Genomic DNA, 26,410 nt, shown 5'->3' with positions numbered 1-26,410 from the left:
TCACATGTCATTTGCTTGATGAATATAACCTGCAGTTTTAGTCCTAACCTGCCTCTAGTTTAAAAATGCATTGTTAGAAATGAAAATTCCATTTTTAGAAGTCTTTCAAGTATATCAAGTCCCTACTGTAACAAAGCTTCATAGTCCAAAATATGTCAAAAAAGAAATTTAACTTTACAAGTATCTATCAGGACAAATCCAAGCCGCTGTAGCAGAAGCTGCCTAAAGGCTTGGTCAAACATTTCCAAACTGAAAAAGCCTTACATTGTTTTTCTCTGAGTAAGAGTACGAACGGCATCCCACCAGGATCTTTGATTTTCCGTATAGAGCTGTTTGCACACTTGCAACAATAAGAATTGAGGCTGATGCACGCCGTAGTGAGAATTAAAGTTCTCTTGCAATTGCAAGTTGCTAGTGAATACCACCCCAAGTAGGAATACCTGTTTTTGTAAAAATAAATAAAAGGTATTAAAAACCAAAAAAAAACTTAAATCATACACTTAAGAACTTGTGAAGTTTACTTACTTCAAGGTCCAATAGGCAAATGGATTCAGGAGCATCTGTCTCAAGTCTCGATGTTTCTTGGGGCAAATGAAAGAGCTGTTTTAACCATTTGCGCATTGGGGGTAAGACTGACATGGAGTTCCACTGCAAGCCAAGCCACACAAGGTGCTGGAGACTGCCATTGTGCATTTGAACAGCACCTGTGCAAAAACAAAGTTGGATGCAGATGTCAACTTCCTACAAGTCAGCAGGACTTGAATCTGATCAAAGCTGGGTTTCACATTTCACTGTCAGAGCAGCTGAAGATACTTTGCAGATCAATGACCAATTCAGATTCCAATTTTCACTTGTGGAAGATTACGAATTTCAAATTAGCCAAACATATTAAATAGACAGTTCATCTAAGTGCTCAAGCCATCAAACCGTTAAGCTTCTAAGGGTTGAGTCTCAGATTTCCCTTCACTTCCATCCTCATGGTATTCAGTCCAATAGGTGGCTATTTTTAGCAAACCTATTTACTTCTCCAAAATATTTAAGGTATTATTCAATAACCACTTCTTTACTTTGCATTAAGTTTAAGTCTTGCCTAGGCCATTAGGGCAACTTTGGACAGTTACTTCAGATATTTGTCTTTTGTTGCAATATGAAGTATTTGTAGAAGAGCTTCTGGTACAGAAAGTTGTGTTGAGTTTCGGAAATTAACACCTCTTACCAATATCGTATTTATTAAGTTCCGCTTGCACTGGTGCTTGTGTACTGACATTTCCAATATCATCTGTGCCAATAAAAGATCTCTCTCTAGAAGCTCCACTCTCAAACAGGCTATCAAACAACGTAAATGAACCACTCTTGTTTGCAAATGATTCCACAATCTCTTTAAAATAGTCTTGCTTGCCATGGCTTAAGTTCAGCAGCATATGACCTAGAAAACAAAAATCATCACTTCACATAAATAAAGCAGTGAACATAAGGAAAGTAATATTTGATACACTGGTCTGCTTTTGCTACTGAAGGCTGGGCGGGAATCAGGATTTCCCCTTATGAAACCTACAGATTGTTATGTTCTCTCTGTAATTAGGTCAGTGTTTCAGCACATAGGCTTTCCAAGCTTTTAGTGACAACAATCCCAAGGCATCTGTAAATCCAGTTCTTCAGGAAAACAAAACCATCTTCTTATTATTACTACTCTAGGGGCATTGCAACTGTCCTTAAAGGAAGTAGCTGTAATACAAGTCTGTCTTAACAAAATCCATTCTGAAAAAACTGAACGTGATGTCTAGTGGGTTCATTTGTTTTCATCTAGGTCCTGCAAGAGTTTGTAAACAGAAAAACTGTCTATTCTCAGCAGCAAGAAGAGCAAAGATGATGAGTAAGTAAGAGGATGGAAAGGACAGGGAAACAGTCATGTTTTCTTTTCCTCTTGGAGCTAACAATACTTGCAAAATAGTATCAGCAGGCAGAAGCCTGTAGATTAAGAGACCATGAAAGTTAAATTCTATCTTAGTGTGGTAGAGAGGCAAAAGGAGGAAAAAAATACACTTGAAAAAAGACAATACACTCTACTAGCATGCAAAAGAGAAAAAAACTTCAGGTGTCAGGATCAAACTACTGTTTTGTTTCACATATGTAATCAGAATCTAGAAGGTTTTATTGCATATTGAAGTGTTAACATCACATTTCAAGGTAACGAATGTGTTCTTTAACAAGCCACTCAGCCTTTAAAGTAACTATCCATAACACTAAAATGGAACTATGTAGCTATTTTTATTACCAGACTGGCTTTTGCGATCACAGGCCAACATTTCTAGCACATCTTTTCCAGTTTGATCCCCCTTTATTAGTTTTGACTTCGGTTTAGGAACCTGGTGAAGGAGAAAATTGTTACAGCTTTTTCACAATAAGAACAGATCATTTAAATTAGTTTTAAGAATTAGGAAACGAGCTTCTTTTTAACATTAGAAAGCTATAGAAAAAAAAATACATTATTCATTCTGAAGGTACTATGTCACATATCCCAGGGAGTGGGGAAGGGAACAGGGAACCCACCCAAAACACACAAAACCCCGAGGTGGGCAATTATAACTATTGCAAGTAACATTAAGCACGCACAGACGAAGTAACACCTGGGATGCAAGTAGCTGCATAAAAAGGACAATTTTACTTCGTAAGGCAAAGAATTAAGCTTGACTTCTTAGTTCTGCTGTCTATGCAACAAGTATATGGGAACTATTCGGTTCATCCCCTTCGCTCCCTATAGCGACAAGCCTAATATTGTATGTGCACAGGAAAGGAATATACTGTAGGAAACAAACTCACTAGCCTTTAAGAATCAAGGCACTTGGACAAGGGAAACAGCTGAAGATACACTTTTACCCTATTCATGTCATTTGAAAACTTTTAAAGAATTGTGAAAGAGTAGGGTTTGGTGAGTGAGGAGGGAGTCTTTCCTTCAGCACACTAACACTAGTTCATCTCAGGAACGCAGAGTGCAACACAGCAAGAACATTTCAAGAACTGCATCAACTAAAGGCTTAAACTGAAAAATTACTTACCTGGAAACTTATCAGATAACACAATGCTGCTAGTTCACACACAGCTCTCCACTGTGCCTCATTGTGGTGGGCCATTTTCAGTAGCAAAGTTCCAGCATGCATGTACAGCTGTCCTTTCATTTCCACAAAGGTACGAGACAACTCATCAGCCCCATTCACATATGGTTTCACTGACTGAAGCACACGATCAAAACTAAAATGTAGAGAAGATTAATTCTAAAGAGAGTCCTGGTAAAAGCTACAGCAGATGGTTTTGGTTCATGTTATTTAACTGTGAATCAAGTAACTTCATGAATCAATGATTAGTACTGTCTCTGTTGCTTAAACCCAAGTTGCACTAGAAAGTACAATAATGGTCTCAAACTCCAAAAGCTCCCAACTTCTGTTTATTGAAGTAAAACATATTAAGTATTACCTAGATATTTACAGTGTTTTTTCAGCACATCTTCGCACAGCTGCTTTCAAAACCATTCTCCCAAACCCCGTGGATAAACCTATTCACTACTGCAGATTTAGAGACACACAGGAGGCACCAGTCACCCTGCTCTTCCCTTTCCTTCCTTTATCAGAAAGGCCTAAAATACAGCTAGACAGGTTCTTCAAAAATAGAAGGTACTGTAGAAATCTGAGTAGCTGCAGGCTAGTATACAACCTCCACTCAGGAGAGGCTTTCCAGAAAGCAGTTAAAAACACTCTTTCAATTACCTGACAAAACTATAATGGCTGTAAGCACTGCCATGACCTGGAAGTGCTTCAGATGAAATCACCTTAAAAAGCTCTAATAAAATGGCTGCAGAAAACCCAAGATGGTTCTGGTCAATGTTAGAGAAGAAAAAGAAAATAAAACATACTTGGGTATTAAGTATTCCTCCATTGTCTGTATTGCTTCAAATACTCAAGATTAACAGACTGAAGACAATTTAACAGCCATTGTGTAATTGGGGAACAAAGCTAAGTCAATAAAAGCCAGTAAGAAAGATAACAAAGAAAGGAACACAGATCTTACTCAATATATTGACTACAAACACTGTTTTGTACTACTCTAGGTGTGCCACAGATGATATGCCTTAAAGTCAGCTGGCTTAGCTGGCTCTGCAACACCACCAGTTTCCCATGAAGGAGAGTCTTCTTACTGCAAGTGTCTTCCTCCCTCCCAATTATACTATACACCTAAAGTTCCTAACTATTCCACTATGTGTTGCGTTACTTTAGACCAAAATGACCAGGACAAAGCTGATACACAAGCGGTGGTTTTGGCTTTTTATTGTTGTTGTTGGGTGGGGTTTTTTTTAAATTGCCTGGGAAGTCTGGATGACTGAATTGCCAAAGTACAGACCTACATTCTCTTACAGAAGTAAAAGAAGGTACAAAGTTAATTGACCCAGGATATCAATGAGTCTTCTCCATGGCTGTGTGCTGACTACTCAAACAAGGCTTGCATCTCCATCAAAAGATAGCCTGGGGCTCAAACCCAGTAAGAACCATTACAAAGCTAGCACAAAGAATCCCCTCTCACATCCGCAAACAAGTTAAGAAGTGACACAGAAGTTTGGTAGATGTTCTGTGACCTGGAAAAAAAGGGAATTCTTAGAGAATTTTCTTTTTTACTATGGGGAAGTTAAAACAGTACCTTTCAAGTGCCTCTCTGCATTCCTGAACATCTCTAGAAGAAAGTGTCATTTTGACAAAGCTGGTATAGGCCAGCAGATGATCTTTCTTGATGGCTCTCCAGTTATTTTTATCAGACTCCAAGTCTTGTACAGATTCCAGATATTCCTAAAGAAGAAAGTTCATCACAGGATAAGGAACAGTCATCTTTCCATGAAGGCAAGGGCAGTACTTCTCCAAAACATATTAGTAGCATTTACTGCATAATCCAGTTTCACAGGTGAGACCTTAACATACTCTTCAGCAGCAAAGTTCCAGGGAACTGTTTGCCCAAGCAACTTTATCCCTAATGGAACTGCTGTATCTAACTCAGCTTTTAAAGTTAGAAACTCAATAGCTCTATAAGGCTTAATTTTGGGGAGAAAATTCCAATTAAAAAAACCCAAGAAGTATTTTGTAATTCCACTGGTTTCAGTAGACTTGCATTTGAAGGAGTTAAATCACTTGAGAAATAGCTGTCAGAGTAATGGCACTAAGAGAAACAGACCGGTTAAAAAGATATGGAGGACTATCACAGGATCAAAACATGATTAAACACCTCAAATGTCTCTACAACACAGGAACACCATTCCAAGCTTGACTGCAAAGGTATTTTCTTCTCTGCCTCCTGACAATGGAGCACAGCATCTCTTAATCTATTATTTGAACGGTAGAGTGCAACAAGTCTGATGTTTATGTAGACATCATCTGGTCTTGCATAAAGTTCTGCTTGAATCAAGTCAAAAAGCTGATTCCATCCATCTTCACCTTTACAATCTAATAACTGCTCCTGTTAAACATGAAGACAACATGTTAATATTTCATTTCCCACGAGTCTTTTCAGCAGCTACAGTACCGGTTTTCTTTCCTCCACTACACAGACTACACCACTCGAACTACACTACTCTTAATAGCTTTCAGGCATTACATCAAGCTTGATGAAATACTCAAATATTTTAAAATGGAGGTAACTATCATAGAAGAAAATCGTCAGAAGAATTTGCCTCTTACCAACGGTAAGTGCTTGTCAGACCAGTGCTGTTCAGTGACAGCATACCCTGCCATAGACTACCTTGCTTAAAAACAACAGACATCTTAAGACTTCAATATGGTTGCTGCCTAACTACACAAAATTAATATACTTGTGCAAAAGACAGACTGCATGACAAAGCATTTACACAGTACTTGAAAATTACAGCATTTCTCACACTCTGCAGAGTTGGCCATAATACAGATTTAAAACCAAAAAAGCAGTGTAGAGCAAGAAAGTCTGAGTTCACGGGCCTGCTACCTTCCTGCAGGTGACAAAACAGAAATATCATGCAGTGCCTATCTAGTCTCAACTTCTCAGATGTGATAACCAACACAGTTCTTCAGCATTTTTGAAGAGGATTAACCTTGAAACACTAAAAAGAGTATGAAAGCCTGTAGCTGCAGCTTTCTTGAAAGCTAGATAAAAATGTCAGACTGCAAAGAAAGTAACATCTAATAGATTTAATATTAAAGATTCTAAAACAATTTAGCCAGGAAGTTTTGTGGGAGGTGACATGCAAAAAGCACTCCAGTCAGATGCTGAAAGTTTCTTTGAGCCACAGAAGCAATTTGGAATTTACCTTCAGCCTGTAAACAGCGGGACTCCCAGGGAAGAGCTTAGCAGCTCTGTCAACCCAGTATTTTGCTCTTCCATCAGTAATGTCGTTATTGCATAGTAACTCTGCAATCTTCAATACAAGATCTTTCTGTGTTGGGTTCAACTCCACTGAACGCTAGTTTTCACCACAGAGAAGGAAAAAAAAAAAAGTAACTTGATCTTACGATCCACACAGAACAGGAAAGAATTATACCCCCACAGACTCAGCTATTCAAATTAGTTAGATCTATCAATACAGAATACATTAAGAAGGCCTTTCTAAATGCCAGCATTAGGTTACAGCATCCAGATACAACTGCTGGAATTCAGAAGGGCATAAGAGAAATAATGCAAAAGCCAGCTCCTCTGCATCTACCAGCAGCTACTGTAATACACAGGCAGTAAGATTATATGGCCCTCTAGTCTAGCCAGATGTGGATACTTTTGGAAAAAAAACCAAAACAAAACAGTTAAGGTACACAGTTTAAGAAGTGTGACAGTACTTCATGGAGCTGTGTTGGCAACCAGACTTTTGTGCACATCATCTTCCTCCCCAAAAGCAGAACAAAGACATTTCAATTGGGAATTTGACATTTATACGCTTGCCTAATCAAAATTAATTTGCCCCTCCCTTCTGCTCCACCCCCTCCAAAACCAACCAAAAAAACCACACTAGGCCTACAGTCTTCTAGTAGCAACTAGATTCCTATTGTCATCACAGTCCACATTAAGGAATTCTACAACAGTTACAGATCCTTAGTCCAAAAGGCAATGTATGGCACAGGAAGAATTTAACAGCACGTAGCACAAAGATCAAGTCCAGAAAAAAAAAACAACAAAGAATCAACTTAAAATATACTACTGAAGCAAGTGATATCAAGTGAAGAGTCTCTTCTGCAGTGCTTCACATGCCTTCCATTGCCAAATGTTTATACATAATACATTTTCCCCAGGAACATTTTTCCTTCTGTGGGTTTGAGAATGTCCAGCACAAAAGGATTTTAAAAGTCCATTTATAAAGGAATAAAGCAGGACATTATGGGTCAGCGTAGTACTCACCTTGTAACACCCAAAAGCTTTTTCTATGTTATCCTCAGCTTCGTAAATCTGTCCAAGAAATCTGTGTGCTTTGGGATCTCTCTCTTGTACATTGAGGTATGTAGATATATACCTATGGAAAGGAAAAAAGTCAGTTACCTGACCAATATTTTTCAACAATACTCCCCACCCCCCAAGCTATAATGATAACTTAATCTGCCATACAGAAAGTATAAACATATTTTGTTCCAGATAGTTTGTCTGGACCTGAAAGTAAGAAACAACATTGTTTTACATGTCCAGATGCTAGTTACTGCCAGTGTATTTCTCTGTTAAAAAAAAAAAGCAGCAGTTTGCAGAAACAGTAAGAACTACATAATGCAATGAGACAAAAAAGCCATTTGACCCAGGTAAGTTTTTCAGCACGACATAATTAATCTACTTTTAAGTTGTTTTATAAAGATTGAAATGGCACTTAATACCCACATTTACTGCTACCTTAAAACAGCATGATATTGATCTTGGTTTCTCTGGTCTACTTCATACTAATTTAACTTTTCTCTTACACTTTAGAGAACAGAAAAACAAACATACATCAACACATTACCTTTTAGCAAGTTCATATTCTTTTATTTCAAAATACAGCTTAGCAAAGAGGAATCCTTTCATCGATTTCTGAAGGAAAAAAAAAACATGACAGACATACTTTAGACATATGGTACTTTAAAAATAATTCAATAGGGTGACCCTTCTTTTCAGCAGTGCATAATACTTTTAAATGACTGAATTTGACAACTAGTTATCAGCTCAAACCTACCTCACATTTAAGAGTTTGGTTTTGAGAGATGTAGGATTAAGAATGAAACAGTAAGAGTTTTAATTGGGAAAGGCTACTAGACAAAATAGAGATTACAAGCGAAGCAAGCAACAAGCCCTTACACCTGTGGCATTTCATAAACACTTCTGATTAAAGAGAGGGGAAGAATCGGGTCAGCTACATTTAATCTCTTTTGTTGCAATGTAGCAAAGAAAAAAAAAATCCTATAAACTAAGAAAGACCTGTCATCTAGCCCTGCTGTAATACACTGTCATCAGACACTACTGTTTTAATATGTTTGAGGAAAAAGTCATTTCTACCCAAGTCATTCTCAGTTTGGGTAAAAGATATTTATGCAGTAGTTTATTTCTGATGTTGTCAGCCTAAGATAACTTGACCATACGCACTCTATGGGCAAAAGGTGAAACATCTCCAAAGGTATTTTTTGGGGGGGTAGAACAAGGAAGCAACAAAGGCAAAACTAAAAGAATCAGGCAGAGAGCAAGATGGCAGAAGCATGGACAGGAGGAAAAGCATGAAAGGAATGAATGCAAGAACTAAGTCACAAGCAAAAACCTCAAGGTAAAAGTCAACTGGACAGAAATTTAAAGCTTGAGCTCCCAGTAGCAGTTCAAAAGCAGATTTTACATGTGAACCAATATATGCTGGAACGAGTTACATCTATGATTCCAAGCAAGCGTGTACATTTTGAATACACCTGAATTACTAGCCTCCTTCCATCTTCCATACCCGCTATTCATGCAAAATTTTAAGAAGTGGTTTAGAATGAAAGCAGGCTTCCTAAGATACTTCAAGGTTTCAGTCTGTATTTTTCAAGCATATTATAAAAAGGAAACATTGACACATGTCAGAGTAGAGTCACACTTGGCATCTCCTTTTAAACACTGATGAAAAGAAACCTCAAAATAAATGCTTTGCAGCCCTATAAGTCCCCCCAAATCAACACAACAAGAAAACCAGTAATGATTGCCACCACTGACTGCGCTATACAATTAGTTGTAAGCATTACTTAAAAAAACAAAACAAAAACCCTCCACCCTAAATATGCATCAGTTGGCCTTAAGCACAACAGAAAAGTAATAATTTGTTGTTGTTGTTGTTGTTCAGTGTGAATATCAAAACGATTAAAGAGCATCTCTGATTCTGGCAGTGATGTATTTGACAGTGTCTGGTCTAAGCAGCACCCAAGTCAATTAAACAAAGTCACCGGACAACTTTGTTGCCACTGGGAAAGATACAAATGATGATGATATATGCAGGCCCTGCATAAAGACCCTACTGCATAATGGTGAACATGGATGCATTCACACTATACAACACACTGCTGAATATTCTACCTCTGCAATAAAATCAATTCAGAGCAGCAGACAGGATCTTTCAGGATTAAATAGCTCCCATGAATTGCATCAGACTGCTTCCTGTGACCTGTACACCATTTTCCAGATATAATAGAAAATAGTAACCAATCATGCAGTTCCTCATCCCTCTGTCCAGTTACTAAAATACATTAGGAAAATTATTTTCTCCCAGCTCTCCCTCTCTTAATACTGTTACTTCACAAAGCAGTCATACAGACAAAAATATCAACCACATGGCACATAAAAGAAAACTGAAAGTCTCGCATATTCCCTATTTGAGTTTCTTATTTCTGCAAAAAGAAATTCAGGAAACTTAGCAACCATGCTCTCACAAAACTGAAGAAATTCTGTACTCATACTTAAGAGAGCTAGTGGACTCTTTAAAACTACTCTAGGACCTACCAGGTGTAAAAGGCAGGTGCACAGCTCTGGTAAACCACTGCTCCTGCCTAGGGGAAGCACCTCTAGCAAGCGAAACCCCATACACACCCTTCCTCACAGCAGCTTCCCCCACCTCACCGGACTTCAAGAGCCCCTGAACAAATACGGACTCAGAAATACACCCAGAGACACCACAACCCCCCTTCCCGCCGGGGATGAGGAAGGGCAGACCGAGCCCGAGCGCCGCAAGGCCCGTAACGGCGCGGGGAGCCGCAGTACACGCGGAAAGCGGCTGCCCCCTCCCCGGCAGGGCAGGAGCAGCGAGGCCTCCCAGGAGGCCGCCGCCGCCCCACGCGAGCCGCCGCTCAGGCCTGGCGCCACGCGAGGCGGGAAGGGGCCCCACCACGGGCCGCACCGAGCCGGGCCGGGCCGGGCGGCCGCCAGCAGCCGCAACGCCCCCCGGAGCCGGCGCGGGGGGGAAAGACGAGGCCGCGGAAGGTCCGTTGGCGGCCCCCACCGGGGCCGGCCGCCGGCAGCGCTCACCTCTCTGGGGGAAGGCGCGGCAGCCTGCACGGAGGCGACGTACCGCTCCACTTCGGGCTTCGTGCGTCTCATCATGGCGCCGCGGCGGGGGCCGCACCGCGGCGGGGGCCGTAGCGGGGGCCGTGGCGGAGCGGGGGCCGCGCCCGGGCTCCCTCCAGGCGGAACAGCTCCGCCGCTGGCCTTCGCGCGGCACCTTCGGAGGGGAAGGAGGAGGGGAAAGAAGGAGGAAGCGACGGAGGACGCGGCGACGGCGGCCGCGCGTGTTACGCAAGTTCCCGCGCAACCGTCCGGGACGGGACGCGCCCCGCTCCGCGCCCTCCCCCCATCTCGCGCCACCAACAGCCGCCGGGGTGGGCGGGGCCTCGGCTGGCCCCGCTCTCTGCGCGTGCGCCTGCCCCGCGCATGCGCCCTTGGAGACGGTGAGTGCCGGGGGACGACGGGGCCCTGACCTGCGCCCGCGCCATGACGAGTGGATCGCGGTGTCGGGGGTTAATCCCGGTGTCGGCTGAGGGGGCCGGGCCGGTGAGGGGAGGGTGGATCTCCTCGCCCCCCCCAGGCCGTTGGCCAGCCCGCGGTGAGGGGCGCGGGGCCGGGGTAACGGCTGCCCGGCTCCCCGGGAAGCCAGGCTGGCTGCCTTGTCTTTGTATCCCCCTACATTTTAAGGGGCAACTGATTTTTGCTCCGTTGTTACTAGATCAGTTCCATTCGTGCGTGGGCCTTAGGCCGTCACAGAAAATCTTTACGTGTTGTGGAACCAAGCTTTAGTTTTTCTCACCTAAAACTGGACCTTGTGGTTCACAGCAACTGTAAATTTGATCCATAAGCATGGGCCTTATCACCCAGACCCAGTGCTCTAGAAAATGAGTTTCCAAATACTGTAGCAGCTATGGGAAGAAGCTTTATTTTACAGGTACTGTGAATAGCATAATTACACTCTGTTATCATCCTGAAGTACAGCTGGGAACATGGGTCAGACAATGACGAGATCAGCAGCCCTCAAGGTGGGAGAAATGTGCAAGTTGCAGCTGTAAAGAGTGTGGTGGTTCTGAGCACCAGTGGTGACCCCACGGTGCCGTTCCCAGCTGGCAGCCTCAGATTCTGCTCGCTGGAATTGCCCATCTTGTCTCTCTTCTGACAGTTCAGGCACTTTGGTCAAAATGAGGCCACTGGGCTCTGTCTCTGAAGAAGCATCATCAAAAACTTGTCCCGTTCTTGATCTCAAGCAACCCATTGACAGCTGTATGATTCCTGCTACACCTCAAAAATACTGACATCCCCAGAGTTCCTACCATCTTTGCCAGAAAAATAAAAAACGTAACCCAACTTGTTCCTGTAAGGAGGCCAGCAGCATCCATATAACACCCTGACTGAAAGAATTAACCCTCTCTTATTATTTCTTCTATTAATGGTGATTTATTTAGACATTGGATTTAATTCCCTAAGAAGAAAGAGGATCTTTTTCCACTGTACTTTTTAATGGTATGTCTACAAATGGGGTTACTGAACAATTTATCAGCACCTGCCAGACTAATAAAACTCTTGGTGATGGTGCAGAGGAGAACGCTGGAGTTGGCTCACTGGAGGAAGTTACTGCTCTACAGCTGATGGGGAGGCACGGGAAATTGCCTTCATACAGACAAAGTCCAGCACCGTGACACTGGCTGCTGTTTCTCGCCCATCCCTGTGGAAGTGGCACCCATGTTGTCCCTGGTGGGTGGTTGCAACACCAGGAAGGCAGTTGACGAGGCAGGACAGTGTTGACTCTAGCGCTGTCCCTGCAAGCTGGCCGTGCTCAGCTTGGCTCGCTACCTATCCCTTGGAACAGAGCACTGGGCTTGCCGCTGCCAGCAGCAGAAAAGGTTTTAGGCTCAGTTTTTTCCCCCTACAGCTACATCCACTGGGCTTTCCGAAGTGCTCCCTAATGTTAGTCTAAGCAGGGGCTTCAACAGGAATCTCTCGTGCCATGCATGATTGATCCCATGCAGCAGAAGGGGGCAAAGCTTCTGAGGCCACCATTCCCAAATCCCAGGCTCATAGCCTTTTTGAGAGACCTAGGAGTCGTCACGGGTAGAAAAGCAATAATAAACTCTGCCTCTTTCAGGAAAGTATGTTTAGCTATGCAAAATATTTGTAATACTGACAGGCCAGGAAGTGAGCTTCAACACCAGCTGTGTAATTGTCCAGGCTGCCTAACTGCTAGCTTGCTCTCTGGCTCTGTTTTGCAACTGCTTTTAATTAATCCTCTTCGTGACAATGTCCAGGGGTATTATTTCAGCGACAGTTCACTCCAAAGACAGCTCCCAAGAGAGCAGTGTGGCTTTGGGGAACCCTACACTCAAGATAGGACTCCAATAATAATAAATATTCACCATGAGGGTGATTAAGCACTGGAACATATTGCCCACAAAGGTCCCTGAAATCTCCTTGCATGGAGATACTTGCAGCTTGGCTGAGCAAGACCTTCAGTACTGATCCAACTTTGAAGTTAGACCTTCTCTGAGCAGATGGCTGGGCTAGCTGACCAGCAGTCCCTCCCCACCAACATTCTTCCATGATTCATCAGGCTTTCAACCCTCAAGTACCCACAGCTGCTCTCAGCACTGCATCGTGGGGTCTGGGGTACACACGCTCATGTTCATGAAATAGAAACTGCTGCCTTGGTGAACTGTAGCACAGTGTTCACTGCCAGGAACGTGGAAACAGAAAAAAAAAAAACACCCCGTGTTAGGGCCACAGGGCTACCACAGAGTCGAGGGGAGGCCCATGGCTGCACAGTGCAAACAAGGCCACTGTGTTGTAGATGGATGTAATCCCCGAGCAATGTGGATGTGAGCCAGGTCTGGCCGTTTAGCCTCAGGGTTAGGGACCCTTCCTGACCCTTTGAGCAGTAAGGCTGGGCATACATAGGCTGAAGGAAAAGATGTACAGTCAGTGTAACATGAAAAACCTAGAACAAGAAGTGAATTACAATTTAAAGGAAGCATTGCTGAGTATGGTCTACTGAATCCATGGTACAGTCCGAAATCCCAACAGGATTAGTTTACATGCTAGTCATGTAAACCTTTTTGGGGGACATTTTAAGCTTTTCTAGTCTTGAACACAGTTAGGACTACATTCAGTTACTGAACTGTTATGGCATTCAATAACTACCTAGGATAAAATAGTCAAAAAATATCCTACCTAGCACTAAACTGGAAGTTTGGGGTGACAGTTTCATTACAGTGAAAGGAGGAGAGAAAAAAATTGATAGGAAGGTGTACATTTTAAACTCAGACAAGATATTTTCTGTAGGAAAGCCTAGTGACTGTGCCACTTCAGAAAATATCCAGAAGAATCAAGGTGTTCTTTATGAAACAAACTGCGGTTTCTTTCACAAATCTAAGAATTAACTACAGTGGGATATTTAGGAAAGGCATATGTCTCCTTTAAATGAGGATTACAGGGAAGTATTTACATACAGTCACAGGTAAAAGCATAGCGAACCAAGAGAGCCTAGTTGCTTTCCCACCCTTCTCAGGCACTCACTTAACAGAGGTGATACAAGGTTTAATAACATAGCCTTTATTGATGACACTGGAAAGCAGACCTTTTAAAGCAACTAATTTTTCATAAACAGGAAAGAAAATTTTACTTCCTATGATGTAATTACATAAAATCTGTTTAAGTCATTAATATAAAAAAAAAAATCTTAAAATGTTTGCATACTTCATAATGTAGTACCATCAAGAAGTCCTAGGTAACTGTATTTTCTATAAGAAAGGGAAAAATAAAGTAGATTTGCATGGATAGAAGTCAACAGTATAAAACAATTAAATGTATGTTATAAGAAATTCTGATGATTTGTGAGCTCAATTCTTGAGGATGGCTAAACAAATAGATCCTAGCAGGATCAAACCTTGTATATTTACACTCGTAGGTGTAAAAGTAATATTGCCAGTTAATTGAAATACGCATTTTCAGTATTGTTCTGAAAATTAACGAGGTCTAGAAGCTAAATTTTAAGCTCAGGTGTTCACATTTGAAATAAAATACTTCTTGCATCCTGTATAATTAAGGCAAAGTATGTTATCTTTCGAAAATACCTTGTATAGAGTTTCTGCATAAAAATATGAAATAAAAAATAAAACTATATATATATTTAATGGAACACTGTTATGTATGGTCCAGCAGAATAAGGCACAAAAAGTAAATAGATTGCAAAAGCATATATAAAAGTTAATGTGTTATTTTGAGTGGAATATAGCAAAATTCAAGTAGTTCTGAGTATGCTCATTTCTTGCAATAGGAATACATATTTTATATAGGTACTTCATGCTAAGCCTGATGTACAAAGATGCATCCTGTAAGCATAATCTATCAGAAGTAGGTCATTTGTACAGTGACTGTGTTTAGAAACCTGATACTTTTCACACCATCTGAAACAAGGCTCCTTAATGAGATGACTTGACCTGAAATCCAAGCATGAATTCTTCCACGAGGCAAGGTATGTTGCTTTCTTGCCCAAGTCACTTGGGCAAGTTTTGTGTGCATGCTTAATATGAAGGTTAATACTCTCATTAATATAAATGACAATACATGCCCCTAAAGTTGGATACCTTTGCACAGTTTGTTTTCACAGGTATTCACAAGCAAATTTTATCTCTCTAAAATTCTGCAGAGACTACTGTGCAGAATGGGCCACCTGCATTATCAGGGTCAGAAACCTTTCAGGTGAGCTGGTATCTAATTTAGTTTGGAAGTATGGTCTGTTTATCGACAAATAAGCATACATGTAGAAAGAACAGAGAATCTTAAGATATTTCGACTTGATAGAAGGCATACACCACCATTTGTTGCCTGATTGAAGCCTCAAAGCAGCACCACCACCCCCCACCCCAAGTAATATATGTAAGATATTCACAAAGGAATGGGAAAGCAGATGAAGTCTTTACTTCCTTCCCAAAGTTTCAGCTAGTTTCTTCAGTCTTTTCTTCAGTTCTAGAGGAAACTTCTCGTAACACTTTTTGCAGACAGGCTTCATATCAAACTCAACAAATTTATTCCTAAAAAGACAAAGCAAAAACCAGACAAAGTTTTAGCAGGAGGGATAGTGAAAAAAAATTTTTTAAAAGTATCCTATTAGATGTGCACAGGCAAAAAATGACAACTGCAATTTTTACATATATATGAAATTGCTTTTACAAGGTTATACACTGTAGACAGTAACTACAGCACCCTGTTGAGTAAGTTACCCAAATGTCTGTATTTATTAACCATGTCATTTAAAAAGCCTTTCAAACCTAATTATAGAACTAAACAGACTGAACATAAGATAATGGAATAACAGATTAGTATTTCAAGTTGCAGTTGTGTGAAAAATATTTTGGTTTTGATTGCCATAAATTCATGCAAAAACTTAAAATAAAAGCATCCTTAGCACTGACCAAAGAAGAAAGGAGCAGAGGTGGTGGTAAGAAGGAAAAAAAGTTTACAAACAGATTGGCTTTTTCTTTTTCTGCTTCTCTTTATCCTTTGCTTCCCGTTCCCGTTTGGCAAGTCGTCGCTTAAATTCATCTGGCATTTTCTCATAACAATGTTTGCAGACAGGTTTTAGATCAATTTCAACAAACTTATCCCTTTAGAGTTAAACACAGAAAAAATAAAGGACAGAAAAGGAGGAGAGTTAAGAAGACTAACTGGAGGAAGACCTGAACAGACAGTTCAAAGAGATCTAAACTAGTAAGTGGAGCAAGAGGAAGAAAGATGGACATATTTTCTCAGTGTTGCTTATATGTTTTTCATACCATAACAGTTACACTATAGCAACATCTACACTTTGACGATAACCACTGATACGTTTTGAAGACATCACACTTATCGATAAACTTACTTGAGTGTTAACTTAGTGTTGCAAGTTGAACAAGCGAAACAGTTTACACACCATGCCTTATTCAGAGCAGACACAACTAGGGCAATGGGAAAAAAAGAAATCATTAGTATTAAAAAAAAAAAAATATTACAGAAATGTTAAGCTCATATGTTCATGAGGCATGAAGAACAGTCACTTGATTCTTGTATCAAGTCTTAAGAACCATAACAATAACAAGGCAAGATTAGGGAGGCACACATGAAGGCAGTGTAGCAGGACTGTGATGCGCTGATAAAGCTGCCTCTGAGGCAAGACCAGTTTAACCTATTTCTGCCTCCTGTTTCATGCTTCCAAGTCATCCCATAGCATCTATGAGGCCATGTTTCCAACTTAATTAGGAAACTTTTTCAGCTGAAGAGCAATCTGGCAAAACTGTGTTTATGTTTTTATTTGGTTTCATCTCTTGGATCCAGTTCAGACTGCAGTGCCATCAAGAGTAGCACTTGCCCAGCCAAAGAGAATGTGAAGTGAAGCTGGCAGTCAGGACGCTGCCAGTAGATCGGGTCTACTAAGGTCAAAAAATTTATGGACTCATGGGATAAATTACTTGATGAATACAAACTTGAATTAGTTTTATTCTTTGCTTTGGAGAGAAAGTAACTATTTTCTCTTTGTTCTGTATCTCAATCCATTTTTTGTTCTTCCTCTCTTTCAATGTACCTTCTCAGTTTTCCCTGCCAAAATTTGCCTCTTCTTTAAGTTAGAGGATGCAAGACAATGGTTTTCTCATAGAGTATTTTGTCAACAACAAACAGAACCAAAGCATTGTCATGCAGAGCTTTTTTGCTGCACTATGGGGCAAGCATGTCCACAGATGCAGTTATACCACTCCGTGCCAAAATAATACTAGTCAGACGAAAAGTCTTCGCTCCCAGGCAACCTCTGTAATACAGTCATAGACACCCTCCTGAAGAACTTTTGCCACAGATGTTTGTTTCACCAGACAGAGAGACAGAGAAAGCACAATACTGGATACTCATAATTTGTGACAGCAGTGTCAAATTTGTGTGCAGAAGTGAAAGAAGAAATGTAACTGAAGACATACATCGAAAATAAAGAAATTACTGTATTACACTATATTCTGTTCAGTTCAGAGACTAAAACATACAATATGGGTGTCAGATTATACAGTGGAAGGTTAGAATCATACAGAGGTGTAGCTATCAGACAAGGCTGAATTTATTCATTCACCTCAAGCTCCAGTTCTGCTCAATCTAGTAGGATTTTACTGAAGAGGAGGACACTGTTTCCTCTTAAACCATTCTGGATTGCCATTCTGCAGGTATAGTCCAGTCCAGAAAATGTGGGAAAGCACATCTCTGGAATGTAGGTCTCACCCTATAGTTACATGACTATAAACTAGTTTATGTCTTTTTTTTTTTTTTTTTTTTTACACACAGGAGGCTTCCTCCTACTTTGTTAATGGCTTTGGCTTAGGTGAGGCTAACATTGGTATTATAGCATTTACTTCAGGCAGGGGTAAGTAGGCACATAATGTTGCATTATTTCGGGTAGAATAATTTGCTTTTGGCATTTTATCATAGCTGGTCGTCCAAAAAAACCCTCAAAACCACCACCTCGCCCACAAAAAACCCCAACAACCAAACAACAAAAAACCAAACTTAAACCACTTGCTTCCAATTCTGCCTTTACAGGACACATCTTTCCAAGTATGATCTTTCCTGGCTTTGTGACATTATCATCAGCCTAGATTTTCAACAGGTGCCTGTGATAGGTAAATATCTCTAGGAACTAAACTGACCTAATGGAAACTAGGTGCTTTTGAATGCCCACTCATGTCTTTCAGTATCTAAATACTTTTTCAAATTTGGTTCATGATCCAGTCATTTGAGAAGATGCCTGTGTGGTCATTCTCACCCTTGCATGTGTTGTTTTTCGAAGTTGGTGAGGTGGGAAGCCAATTCTGTGCATCTCCCAGCTCCCTAGCCTTTGCATGTCACTAAGGAGCTTCCAACTGACCACAGTTCTCTTCAGCCACTGGGTCATCTTCTACCATTATTAAACGCTTGCTGTAAGGTTTTCTTACCATTTGGTCTCTTAATAATCAGCTCTAACCTCATTTCTGATCAACAGAATGGCTGGTTTTGTGTTAATGAGAACAATCAAGTATTCAACAGGGGGCTGCTTTCCCTTTACTTCCACTTTTCAAGTGAATTTCCATCAGAAAGGAACATTAAGGAAACAGTTAGAAAAGTGCTTACCATCTCCTTCGATCACACGGTTGCAATGGAAACAAACATCACCGAAGAGCTGAAGAGGAAAGAGAAGTAATTAAATTTTAATGTAATGATTTTCTAGAGGGTAACTTCTCAAACTATCAAAATAACTATATTTCAGCTAATGGTCACAATAGTTTTTCTATTTATTTCAGTAAATTAAAGAGAATGCTGGCAAGTCTGGTTTGGTTTTCCAAGTCATTTTGCATCATCTCATCACAAAAAGTCATTATAATATTAAAGCTGAAAACATTTGTTTACATCTGTTTGATCCTCTGTAAATACGATTTTGTTTTGTTTTAACATTTCTCTAATCCTGAACATTTGAAATACAGCAGCTGGTGACACATACAGATCATTACTAATCAGCCAATTTAACATTTGGACTTACATGCATGACTAGAACAACATATTGCTGTTTCTGGCAAAAACTGTAAGGAAATGCTATTTTTATTTAAACAAAAAAATCAGGAAAATTTAGACAAAAAATTATTCATTCTATTTCCAGACTTAACATTTGTCCACAATTAAGAAGTGCCCAAAATTTCATGTATTTTTTCCAACTGTAGTAGTTAACCTAGTAAAAGACATCCAGTCTACATACAGCTCCTGTCTGATATATGTACTTGCTCCATCACAGCTGCAACACTATTACTACTTATGTCATGGCTTTTGTTGTGTACAAGTATGCCAGCAACATTTCAGTCATCAGCCTTTCATCACCGACAAATTAAGAATCCTTCTGTAATTAGCAGATGCCTTACAACTCCCATATGTAACCCCTACTCTTCTATTTATATAAGCAAAGAGGTGGATATGACACAACACTGATGACTTCCAAATAAAAGAGGTCTATCCATTGTGGTGCCGGACTACATAGTCAAGGGAGTCTGGAGAGAGACCTTACCACTATATAACTCCTATATAAATGCAAGTGGTCACTAGGTGGTGTTCTCTGACAAATTTAGTCTCCACAGTCTTCAGCAACCTAATGAACCAGCTGGGTGGTGCAGTGTATGTTAACACAGTCACCTTAGAGTAGTAGCTGTAGGGAAAACCACGCTACTCACAAGGGCCTCGTCTTAAACTGCAACTACTGAGTGGCATATCTTCTTTAGCTTCTTGGGAAAGATTGGGTGTCATTAGCTGCCCTGACCTCACAAACATGTAACAGCTCATAAAAGCTCTACTTAACTACCACTAAGCTTGAAGAACAACTCAATACTGATTGTCCTGGCTGCCTTTGTGAAATACCTGCAGTTTTCTTTTTCAATACCAGATCAATGTGTAGAGAAACCCATATAAATTAACTGCAACAGAACATCTGCTAATTGGCATTACACCCACAGGTGCCTATCAGAAAACCAAAGAATGTCCATGGTATTCCATCTCTATCTAATAAAACCAATTCATGAGTTTACCAATTAACACCACTTTTAAAAATATGCAACCTTACCTGATTGTAGTGGGTTTCACAATATGCCAAGCCTTTTCTCTCATAATGACGGTGACCCAGAAATGGCTTTTCACATTTTGCACAAACAAAATGCTACAAAGAAAGTTACATACATTTTTTTTGATTATTAGGAAGTAATGGTATTTTTTCTGGAAAACAAACCAAGCAAGCCCAGTATTGAACATGACTGGAGTCTACTGAACTAGCTGTGCCATCTTGAAAAGGAGGGTTAAAACTTTTTTGTTTCTACATTTAGACCACTAAAATAATGTTCCTTTTAATGTCGTCAACATTTCAATCCAAAGGTTACCAAAAAAAATCAAGCAAAAGGATTCCCATATGTTATTAATGAACAGAATGAAGAGATATTAAGTAATTTGCACCATCATTACATTCTTGTGAAGAAAGCGTTTGCTGGAGGAGATTTTCAAAACAACAAAGGGAATAAACTGTTTATCTTTCTAATTTAAATGGAAGATGTGGAACGAAATCTTGTACATGGCCTTGAAATATGAACTAAATAATATGAACACATAAAGTGCTTTAGAGATATTTACGTGGCAGGTGACTATGGAAGACATAAGGGTGTTATGATGCTCAGTAACTTATGGTTACCACAGAATTTTCCTGCCTTTCCACATGTACTGCTTTGCACTCTGAAATTTTATTTTGTAAAAACCTCGCAGTGCTTCCCTTGATTACTGAATTTAATTTCACAGTCAAAGCTCCTTGTAAAGTAGGAAATAACTCCTATTTCACAGTGGAAGACCAGCCACAAGAATGCTAAAGATGGGATTAGGAGACCGCATTTAGTAATCACTGCTGCATACTTTGCTAATCTTTTCATTGAAATTGATCAGCAAAATCACAGATAAGTATGTTAACATTTATGCTTGTAAAAGACAATATATATCATCTGATATTTACCTCCACATGCCATTGTTTGCCCATAGCATTCACCACACGGCCTTCAATTGGTCTTCTACATGCCCCACAGATGGGGACACCCATTTTGTCATGGCAGGGTAAGCAGTATAATTCTCCCTTCAACTCACGAGCATCAGCAGTAAGTTCCTTCCTGTTCAAAAGTTAATGAATTGAGAGCATAAATAAAGGCACTGAACCATGTCAACTCTTGAGAGTTTCTGAAAATAAAAAAAAATAATTTTTAGCATTTGTTTTTAAAATTGTATTTGTACTACAGTAATGCAGCAGCATTATACGACATAGTTCGACATAGTTCAAGACTGATCACAGTAAACTGAGAACAGGCTGCTAAGTGAGACACAGTAAGTCTCCGAAAACAGGTACTAAGCTGTTGTCATTCTGCATTCTGATTATGTAGCACAAATGTGTGTGTGAAAGCTGTAGACATGTTTGGTTTATATTCTGGCACTCTTGCCAGTTTATTTTAGATTTGCATAACTGTAAGTGAAAGTAAAATGTAGTCTTCTACATCTAGGTACCTTTTCCTTGTTGTTTCAAACCCACATGTGCTAGCTACATTTATTCATTGCCAGTTGCATAATCTCATATACTCTACTTTTCAGTAATTTGCATGGTTAGAATACTGAGACTAGCTTAACTTTAAACATGACCGTACTAACTAATGCTCTCAACTGGTTGCCACTGACACAACGCTACGTGTTGTTACTCAGATCAGCCTTTGCTATGGCACTGAAATGGTAGCTTCCTTTGCACCAGAAATAAATAACTAATAATCCATGCTATATCCTACAATGTTCCATGGTTTGTGTATCAGTGCAAGATGTAGACATGTGCAGCTTCATGTACTGCAGTTGCAGAAGCTGATAAAATGAGGTGGGAGAAAGCTTCTAAGAAAAAGATAGGCTTTAAAAGGAGAGAACAAAGTTTGCATGCCACTCAACTAAAAAGAAATAACATAGGCAAGATAGTAACTCAAGCAGTCAAAGAGGACCATTCTTCCTCTCATAGCAGAATAACAAGCTATCATTTCACTGCTACAGAAACTGTTATCTGTGTCCATACTTCTATTCTGTAAGGTACCATCTTGTCCTGCAGAGTCCAATCTTTCTTTACTCCCCGACAGGTCAGCTGCTGTTTGAACTCAAATGTCCAACTCCACCATCCCAAAAGCAGTAACACACATCTGGCTGCAAGGTACCCAAACCCCACCCCTCTTGCCAGTTGTACAGGACAGGTTTTCACTTTAAGATGTAAATTGACAAAGCAAATACACCCAGCATTTTCCTGTTCTCCTTTGCAGAACTCAAGTTACCCGCAGTTTGCACAGTTGAAATGATCAGGGTGATAAGGATCATTTTTGAATATGAGAGGCTGTTCGTCAATAATGGCATGACACTTCTGGCAAATGTACTTTCCCAGGCCTCTGGCTTTTTCCCTGTTATGGCAAGGACGGCAAAGATGTCTAAAACAGCATAAAAAAAGAGAAGTAAGTACTGGTACCAGGTACTACAGTGTAAAATATAAACCAAAAATCTATTAGAAGCTCATTTCAGTCAGCCCTTTTTGGAGGGAAAATAGTCTTTAAAACAATTTCCTTGTTACGCAAACCAAGTTCAGAAGAGGCAGGGTGATCATTTTATTTTCTGTCACCGCAGGAATATAATTTCTTCAGCACATTTGAGTTTAAGCTGTGTTGAAACACAGAAAACAAAGTTTGCTATAGCTTCTCATTGCTGAATGTTTTAACCCTCAGAATCTTAAAAATTTAGATTGGAAGCTGGACGAGCACAGAGGTCCTAATTCTGTAGATATCTCTGTATATCATATTATACATATGAAGCCAGTGGCCATAGAATCCACTTGTAAAACATTCTTCTGATCACAGCTGGTAAATATCCTACTCTGTGAAGGATCCCACTGAACTTAAAGCAATTAGTAAATAAGGTGCTAAACTAGACCAAAATTGGAAACCCAAGCTGGAAAAAGAAAGTAAAAATTTCTATTAAAAAAATAAAGACAGTGCTTCTGTATCTGAATGTTTTCTCTCTTATTATGTATAACAATGGCCCTGAAATGTCACCAGGTAGAGAACAAGTTTGCGAAGAAACCCGATGCTGAAGTAGCTAAACTGCTAATATTTTAAGTGTATATTTTAAGATACCCATTCTTAGATTTGTGATGCACTCTTACACCTTTTCCCCACAAAAGACGCTTCCATTGCTCCACCTCAGCAAGAAAGCTTCATGAGCCAAAACCTCTCAGTCTCTCCCCTCTTAGTTCATTTTATTCAAGGTCAGTTAACAGAAAGAAGGGTGAAGATCTACCTGCCAGCATTCTTGACAAATCCGATATCGGCCAATACTTGTTGGCAGATATCACAGCAGAAGCACTCTGGATGCCAGCTATTGTTCATAGCTTTAATAACACGACCAATAATGAACTCACCTGTAAGAAACACAACACCGGGATATAAAATACCATGCTAGACCAAGTTAAAAGCAACCCACAATGGAATCACTATGACAACATCATCATCCTCTTTCTCCAAAGAAATCTGGTAGGATACATTGCTGTCAGTATCACAGTTCTGGTTCTAAACTCTGGAATTTGGGTTTGTTTGGGTTTTTTTGTTATGGGTCAGAAGAAGACGTCCTTGCTGATGGAGGATCTTCTGTTCTTTACACACAATGTGCACTCCACCTTCTCACTGTAATCACCCTTTTTCAGTCCCTTTCCTGTTTTTACTTATCTGTTCTCAAGCTGTTAAGAAATATATGGAGCTCTTTATATAATATGGCTTTCTTGTGTCCTAATCATCCTTCTCCTTCTTTTCTTTAAGAAGATAACAATTTTAACTTGTCATGTAAATAGCAGTGGTTTCTACTCCACTAGGACCAAGCCTTGAGGGGCTCTATACTCAAAGCACCACACAACTGAGCTTGGGTGGCTGTGGACGTCCTGTAAAAAAATTCCCATGGAGTCAAAACACAAAGCTGCAGTGAAGCTGCAGAACAGTCAATCCAACACACACAACTTCTGACCTACTATGAGGAGTCCTGTCCTGTGAGGCATTTAAAAAAGAGTGTGAGAACCACTGTTTTGCATGCATGGTGTGACTGTACTGCACAGGTGGTGGAGCCATGTCCACCACACACATGATTTAGTCGTTCTCTACGTGGATGTTGTGGCCAAGGCCCCTGACCAGTGCAAAGGCTCTGCCTAAAATGTGTTGGGAGCTCAGCTTCCCAGTGCTGTGGGAGGCTGAGTTCTGGCTTTGGAGAATGTACAACTCAAACAGCTGCCAAAAGAGAGCGATTGGGCAGGTAACTGAGGCGGATGATAACATCTAGCGTGTGACTCTATGGCATTCCCATGAAGTCATAGTTTTTCAAGAACAAAACCTGATGAACTCCAGAAATGTCAGGAATGCTTGAGGCCTCATCGCTAACTGCTCTGTCGATTTTGGATGTGCTTACTAAATCCAAGCAGTGGCAAAGCCCAGCTCTGTGCAGGACCTTGATGAGGTTTTAAGGGAGCTGGCACTACAAGGAGCCAGGGCAGGACAAGTGGGAGCTGTACTGGCTGGGCAGGAGAAATCCTAGAGATAGGCAGCGTAGCTCCTCAGAAATTGCCACTGAGACATTTCTTCCTCTTTCTCTGTTTGTTCACATCTGCAGCTTTAAATTCAAAGGTCTATAACATCTGCTTCCCTCTCTCAGTGTTCAACCCCTCCTTTCACATGGGGAAAAGCCTCACTGAGATAAGTGAAAGCCATAGCACCTTGCCAAGGTGCCACAGAAAAGTGAGAGCTTCCAGGCCAGTTTAAGCAACAGTCAGGTAATGTAATGACTTCCCAGCCCTGCCCAAGCATGATGTGTCACGCACAGGGGGAAAAAAATTTGCAAATGATTACGGTGCAGCAGACACACAAGTATTTATATCAACAGCGGCAAATAAAAAGTAGCCCTCAGTGTTATGTAGGATGGATATTAGACACTGAAGCCTTAAAGGTATTTGTTCCAAAAATACAATGAGGGACCAGCTGACCATCAGTTGATTATAACACTAGATGATGATGAAGAATGCCCCCATTTCTGTGGAGCAGGACAGTATGGGTGGGTTACAATAGCCGAGCAGATGACAAAGACTTGTTGCAAGGTTTCAGCTGCATGAGAAGGGCCAAATATGAGCACATGCAGATGTAAAGATATATATAATCAGTAGTTATGAATGGTATACATAATCAGGAGTTCATGGATGGTCCATTCATTGGATCCCTGGATCAACAGCTAAACTACTCAAATAATGCAAACTTTTTTTTTTTTAATCCTACTGTTTGATGACTTCTAGGAAAAGCAGCTCCCCAAATTCTCTGAAGTCTAGTTCATTCTGGAAGTTCAGATGATCAGCCACACAGGGCCACCTCCTAGGCAGCATACACAAGGGTTGCACATCTTCCCCCAGTGACATTCCCACTTGTGATCAGTGTGAAGTGCTTCACCTCGATGTAAAACTTACCACATTGATGGCAGCAAGGGGCAAAAAGCATCTGAAAATCATGTTCGCAGTACTTCCTCCCTTCAAACTATAAATGGAAAAAAATCTGAGAGTTAGAGGGATGAGGAGCATGCCCTTAACACAAATGCTATAACACACCAGTTTGTTTCCAGATGCAATTAGGTAGTAAAACATGAGAGGCTACACAAAACAAAAGACCATGTGCTAGGCATTAAATCCACCCACCTTAATTCAGCTACTAGTTAGCACGTGGCATTAATAGCACACCATTGTTCTAATACTGCTGAGAGCGTAAGGCATTTTCCATCACCATTTACATCACAAGAGCTGTCTAAATTTTGACAGACTGCTGAAACTCTGATGCAACTGAGCAAATTCTGGGCAGGAAATTAGCTAATGAAAACCCTTCCTGGGGTGGGGGGAAGCATTTTCCCTGAACCCATTTGATCCCTTCCCCACTCTATATTTCCTGCAAGAATGACCCAGCATACTGGAGGAAGTAAGTATGGGGGGAGGAAGAACACCCACGGGCAGAAATCTTTGCAATTTATGGAGCAGTACAGCCAAAACATGAAGGGAAATAAGGCTTATTTCATAGAATCATAGAATCATTTAGGTTGGAAAAGACCCTTAAGATCATTGAGTCCAAATTTTAAGGAACAAAGTTCACTACATTGACCAGATGAAATAGGGAACCAGTCTTAAGGGATTTGGATCTGAAATTTCTCACAGCTTAGAGAAGTTCAGCTGCAGTTCAAGCTTGCATAGAAAAAAAAACTTATGGAAAAAAAAAAAAACTTCTACAGCCCTGCATTAGCAACTTAGCTGAAGAATATGTAAAAACACGTAGGC

General features: G+C 40.5%; 2 protein-coding genes across 12 annotated transcripts in view; both read right to left on the bottom strand.

The window, feature by feature from the left end:
• The window catches only part of RGPD4 (RANBP2 like and GRIP domain containing 4), a 40,011-nt gene extending 29,196 nt beyond the window's left edge, over positions 1–10,815 (bottom strand). The window contains exons 1-11 of one of the 3 annotated variants that reach the window (XM_074815184.1): positions 10,492–10,815; positions 7,979–8,046; positions 7,393–7,504; positions 6,317–6,469; positions 5,263–5,493; positions 4,687–4,832; positions 3,057–3,249; positions 2,276–2,366; positions 1,217–1,426; positions 526–704; positions 265–440 (exon numbers count right to left, since the gene is read on the bottom strand). In XM_074815184.1, the coding sequence (XP_074671285.1) occupies positions 265–440; positions 526–704; positions 1,217–1,426; positions 2,276–2,366; positions 3,057–3,249; positions 4,687–4,832; positions 5,263–5,493; positions 6,317–6,469; positions 7,393–7,504; positions 7,979–8,046; positions 10,492–10,566 (1,634 nt within the window). In that variant the 5' untranslated portion in view covers positions 10,567–10,815. Of the gene's footprint in view, positions 1–264; positions 441–525; positions 705–1,216; positions 1,427–2,275; positions 2,367–3,056; positions 3,250–4,396; positions 4,654–4,686; positions 4,833–5,262; positions 5,494–6,316; positions 6,470–7,392; positions 7,505–7,978; positions 8,047–10,491 lie in introns of those variants that run through there. The other 2 variants (XM_074815183.1, XM_074815185.1) reach the window with 2 other exon arrangements.
• A 3,216-nt stretch (positions 10,816–14,031) lies between these two features.
• LIMS1 (LIM zinc finger domain containing 1) overlaps positions 14,032–26,410 on the bottom strand; it is a 75,862-nt gene continuing 63,483 nt past the window's right edge. For 4 of the 9 annotated variants that reach the window (XM_074815180.1, XM_074815182.1, XM_074815178.1 and 1 more), the window contains exons 3-11: positions 25,559–25,625; positions 23,365–23,485; positions 22,353–22,502; positions 21,020–21,170; positions 20,093–20,185; positions 18,622–18,670; positions 16,361–16,436; positions 15,915–16,106; positions 14,032–15,533 (exon numbers count right to left, since the gene is read on the bottom strand). In XM_074815180.1, coding sequence (XP_074671281.1) covers positions 15,959–16,106; positions 16,361–16,436; positions 18,622–18,670; positions 20,093–20,185; positions 21,020–21,170; positions 22,353–22,502; positions 23,365–23,485; positions 25,559–25,625 — 855 coding nt within the window. In that variant the 3' untranslated portion in view covers positions 14,032–15,533; positions 15,915–15,958. Of the gene's footprint in view, positions 15,534–15,914; positions 16,107–16,360; positions 16,437–18,621; positions 18,671–20,092; positions 20,186–21,019; positions 21,171–22,352; positions 22,503–23,364; positions 23,486–25,558; positions 25,626–26,410 lie in introns of those variants that run through there. The other 5 variants (XM_074815179.1, XM_074815177.1, XM_074815175.1 and 2 more) reach the window with 4 other exon arrangements.

Source organism: Strix aluco, chromosome 2 (assembly GCF_031877795.1).
Source record: "Strix aluco isolate bStrAlu1 chromosome 2, bStrAlu1.hap1, whole genome shotgun sequence".
Taxonomy (NCBI): Eukaryota; Metazoa; Chordata; class Aves; order Strigiformes; family Strigidae; genus Strix; species Strix aluco.
This window is presented reverse-complemented; position numbering and strand designations above follow the sequence as displayed.